The sequence below is a fragment of the Vespa mandarinia genome, chromosome 9 (genome assembly GCF_050613455.1).
Source record: "Vespa mandarinia isolate Hongniang chromosome 9, ASM5061345v1, whole genome shotgun sequence".
Lineage (NCBI taxonomy): Eukaryota > Metazoa > Arthropoda > Insecta > Hymenoptera > Vespidae > Vespa > Vespa mandarinia.
Genome location: NC_140818.1, coordinates 6,644,699 through 6,650,021, shown reverse-complemented (window position 1 = coordinate 6,650,021; position 5,323 = coordinate 6,644,699). Strand labels below are relative to the sequence as shown.

General features: G+C 24.9%; 1 protein-coding gene across 1 annotated transcript; it reads left to right on the top strand.

The window, feature by feature from the left end:
* Nucleotides 1–911: 911 nt before the first annotated feature.
* Nucleotides 912–2,311, top strand: LOC118443366 (uncharacterized). The gene is made up of 4 exons (XM_035870228.2): nt 912–1,051; nt 1,289–1,441; nt 1,640–1,795; nt 1,933–2,311. The coding sequence occupies exons 1-4, from the start codon at nt 944–946 to the stop codon at nt 2,074–2,076; spliced, it is 561 nt and encodes a 186-aa protein (XP_035726121.1). The 5' UTR covers nt 912–943; the 3' UTR covers nt 2,077–2,311.
* The last annotated feature ends 3,012 nt before the right edge of the window (nt 2,312–5,323 follow it).

The following is a 5,323-nucleotide window of genomic DNA, read 5'->3' as shown; positions in this document are numbered from 1 at the left end:
AATTGGTTGTAATAGTCAAAGTAATAGATATTGATTATTATTTTATTATTCGTTAATGATATTATATTCATTAGTTTATTATTAATGTTAATTAAAAGGGGATCAAAAGGGATCTGATTTGACACTATGCTTTATCTTTAATAATATTAAGGAAAGATATTAAAAATATTTTAGGGAAAGGAAGGAGTATTCATTATTATTTTATTATTCGTTAGTTAAATTATATACATTATTTCATTATTAAAAGGGAAATTAAAAATTGATTAAGATGATTTTAATTTGATTTTTTGTTTTATTTTTTTGTTTTTCTTTAATAACGTTAAAAAGAAAAGTTCTCAGTACTCGAACGAATATTCTTTATTATTTCATTATTCTTTATTTATATTCATTAGTTCATTATTAAAGGGAATTATAAAGTTATAAGTTGTGTTAGTTTAGAACGGACCGAACTTGATTTTATATTTTTTTATAATAACATTAAAAAATGTTCGTTATACTTGAAAAATCATGTTTTATATGCTACAAAATTCGTATTCTTTCTCTTTCTTCTTTTTTATATAATTATGAGATATCATGTAACGTGTGTTATATAAAATTTATTTTTTCGATGATATTGTATTAATTATATACGGCTTTTGTATTTTTCTTTCATTCATTTTACAAATGTTGTTTATTATTTCGAAAACAATTAATTTCGTTATTTGACCTTTGTAGGTTTCTTTTAATAATGATCTTTATAAATTAATAACTGTAAATTATAGGGTTTCATATAGAAGTGTCAATATCGTGATTTGTTACGTATATGAGTAAGAACAATAATTAATGATTAACCGGTAACAACAATGAGTAAGATTCTATCGCGTTAACGTGAATCAACGTTTCGTGTCAAGTCCTTTTTCCTTTTTAATAAAATATCTGATTATATAATGGATTATATGGTAGCATGAATGTCAGTAGTTGCTATGAGATAGTCGTGACAAGTGTAATAATGGACAAGCAAATGTTACTTCTACTAATTGGATTGTGTACACTTCGATCGGTATTAGGACAGGTAAAAATTTTTGTCTTGTTTTAATATAATTTACGAAAATATTCGAGAAAAAATTTTTAAACGAATATAAAAAAGTATATAAAATAATAAATATAAAAGTGAGAAAAATAGAATAAAGATATTTATATATATATATATTATATATAATTATTCTACGTTCATTAAAAATTTCATAAAGAATTTGTTTATTCTTCAAAAAATAAGGAAAAAATGAAAAATAATTTCTTTTGTTTGCAGTCCGATTTACAGATTATAATCGATAATATTGATTTAAAAATAAATGAGGAATACATTCAAAATTGTAAAATGGATCCTTGCGAGACCAGCGATATGGTACCCACATTAACTATCGACTGTCAATTTGTGAAGGAAATACCTGAAGAAGCTGTAGTAAGAGTGTTAAAATTATTGAAATTTATTAAATATCGTAGTAAAAAAATAGATCTATAATTTAAAAAAATATATAGGATAATAGCGGCTACGCAAAATTTTTATTAATGCTATTTACGTATATTTGAATATATAAAATGACAATCTCTTTCATTTAATTACATTTTTTAATATATGCTATTATTTAACATGTTTTAGTTACACATTGTCTTATATGGAATGAGTAATGGCGAGCCTACTGATCCAACTGGTGTTGATATAGAAATGAGTTCGTGCCAAATGATAAACGATACTATGATTATGGGTCCGATTATTAAGGCGATGAAGATGTCCTTAAAATGTCCAATACCACCGGTAAATCAATTTCTTTTTATTTTGGATCTTTTGAATCGATAATTTTTAATATGTTTATTAATGAATTGAAGTGATTAATCCAAGAATTATTATTAACCAATATTAATTTATTAATCATGACTTTTTTAATATTTCAGACAAATGTATTTCTAAAGTGTTTTTCTATACCGATGGACGAGTTTCCTGATTATTTTCCATCTGGAGAATACAATTTCAATCTTCTTCTCGATTATAAAGATGTTAATCTGTTTGCAATAGATCTGTATTTGACTTTTTATTGATATAACTTCTTATTATTTCTCACTACTATATATTTCGTCCGAATTTGTATCAATTGATAGTATTTTTTAAAAAAGTGATTAGTATATGTGAATATTTTGATCAATATAAACAATTAAGTGTCAGGGTTATGTCTGGATTATGCGTCACTTATATTACATATTGATATTTTGTTATAAACATTAACCATTTATTTAAAAATATTGATCAAATGTTTAAAAATACTAACACAATAAATAGCGGCTATTATTTCTGAATATTACTATATATTTCTGAATATATATTTCTGAATAATACTTTTCGCGATAATATAATAATATTAGTCTTTACTAATGTAACCTATAATCTTTCTATGATTCTAACATCTGTATGTAACTAGAATATAGAATTATACAAATTTTCAATTTTATTGCGTATTTGATTACAGGAATAGAAGAATAAAATTCATTCCACGATATGCGAATACTTACATACATATATTATATAAAATATATACCTACAATAATTAATTAGACTCGAATGTTAATTGATTTTCTTGGTATGCTTTTACCTGTTTTTTTTTTTCAACTTTCATTTCGATGTAATTTCGAAGTTCGTCAAATAAATAATTATAATCAATATATGAAAATGAGATGAGAGGGAGAAAATAATTAACATTTAAGGCTGTTCATCATTCCTGCTTTTATAATGGTTTACGTCATCAATGAGATTAGGGGTAATTTTTGATCGAATTTGATCAACAAGATTTCATTAAACAATTTAGTATCTCGTTTTAACAAATTTTTGAAAAAAAAAATCGTTTTAAACGGTATAGAATAAACTAATATTTAAACTATAGTACATTAGCTAAAACATTATAAAGATCGTAAAGCGCGAGGAACTTAAAATAATTTTAATATAAACTTTCAATATTTAAAAATTTTAATCTAGGATTAGTTGCCTTGTGTGATATAAACATATCCGGTCTTTTAATTAACTTTTAAAATTATCGATTTAATTTTCTTTTGTATTCCGACGAGTGAACATTTAAAGTCTCTCTTTTTTTAAATGTCAAACTTTATAAAATAATACTTTCGATAATTTTTCAATTATTTAAATAATCTCTAATGTATACGGAGTACAATAAAATAATATTTAAATAATAGTACATTCACTTAATCATTAGAAAATTTGTAATTGTAATCGTATTAATTCTCATTTATTCTTTTACAAGTAAACAACGAAGATCTCTCAGAATGTTTTTGTTGCATATATCAATGAACATTTAAAGTAAGTATATTTTTATTACACGTTTTTTCCAATAATTTATACAGTTTCTTATTATAACATTAATAATAATAATAATTTCCTTTTTATTTTTCTGTTTCAGAACATCATTGCAATCGCCCGCGAAGCAGAAATTTACCGAGAGTGTTTGTGTCGTTAAATTTTAAATATCACGAAGTAGAAGCAGCGTTTGTTTGTTCGCGTTTTACGATTTAACTTCTTGTTCAAGTGTGTTAATTATAATCATTTGAAATTTTAAATATTTTAATACATTATTAAATATTTTTTATCTCGCGAAAATAGTAAAAAATAGTTATTTGTGATTTTTAATAAGGAATGAACAAAAAAAGACATTGTCTCTGGATTAGAATCGAAATTGTATAATTTGTTTTCTAATAATTGGAGTAATTGCTTATAAAAAGGATTTTTTTTTTTTAAATAAAAATTAATCAAATATTTAATCAATTTTATTGATAAAAGAAAAGTCTCGATAGGGTCATTGCTTTTGAATGAAAAAAGTCGAGTAAAATCATTGCTTTTGAAAGATAAAAATCATCTAGATTTATCATTGATAAAAGATAAAGAGACTTAAGTAGAATCACAGTTCGTAGGTCGTAGAATAAATCAATTAATTTTTAACATTTGATTTTCAACAATTAATATACCAATTCTCGTTTCTCATCCTATGCTTTCTCAATTTTTCTTTTTAGGATTGGATTAGAGTTTTGTTAGATTTATCAATTTTTACCCAGGTTTTGGATTAAGGAATATTTCTAATTCCTCGGAATCTTTCGAGAATGGCTCTTAGTTATATTTTAATTTTACGTGTACGAAGTGGTGTAAATATAAAAAATTGAGACAACATAATATTGTATTATTAAACTCGAGTAATAAATTTTTTGCATTTTCATTTCCAATGTTTCATTAAAATCATAATTTTATTTTAATAAAATTAAGTCTTTCGTTAAAGTCAAGTCACAATTCTTTCACTTTTTTCTCTTCTTTTTCCTTTTTTTTTTTTTTAATTAAATTAAATAATTAAATTAAATTAAATTCATACTTTTATCTTTCATAACTAATATATTTCTTATTTCAATAAAATTAAATTCTAGTAAAATGATAATAATGAAACGTATGATACGGCAATTGTCTGGACAATTGAAACTGCATTGAATAAAGGTGCATATGGAATTGAAACGAGCGCACCATGATGTGTGTCAAATTCTTCCTTTGCTACGCGTCACGAGAGAAGTATATTAGTTTAGATTAGAATCGTGAATTTCTTGTTTTTTTCTTTCTCTTTTAAATTCAAAATTAAATTAAATCATTACTTAGGTTTTAACCCTTGAATGGACCTTCTTCTTTCAGTACGCAATAATCGAGAGCACGATTTTGTTACTCCGGTTTTGATCGGATGGAACGATATTCAATATATCCACGTTTATTTCTTCGGCTTTCTTTTCAGATTTCATATTTCTTCTCTTTCTCTTCTTCATATTTTCTTCATCTTTTTCAGAGATCATCGAAGGATGATCATTGAGGTATCATCGAGGCATCATCGCGTGATAGATTCATTATCGATTTTTATGCGATAATATGGGAAGGATAAAGAGAACATTTACGTGCGTGTAGGTTGGCATAATCCAACATTAATCACATTAATGGTGGACGAGATTAAAAGTTCTATCGGCGAACTTAATTTTATTTCCTCGAAGATTCATTTAGATTATCTTGCGAACGCGGATTTTAGAATAAAATCAACGTTAGCTCGTGGATCTTCAGATGCAGTAACCTCCACGTGGTGAGACCTGAGTCGATATTACTTGCGATATATTGAAATTTAATTGTAAATCATCCGACGCAAGTACTATCGGGCGAAAGGCTCCGTATCTCAATGTATTTTTAAAATTCCTTCAATTTAATTCCGTTCAAATACTGAAGTATTAACACTTTATCATTTTCAATAATACTTTTATAAACAAA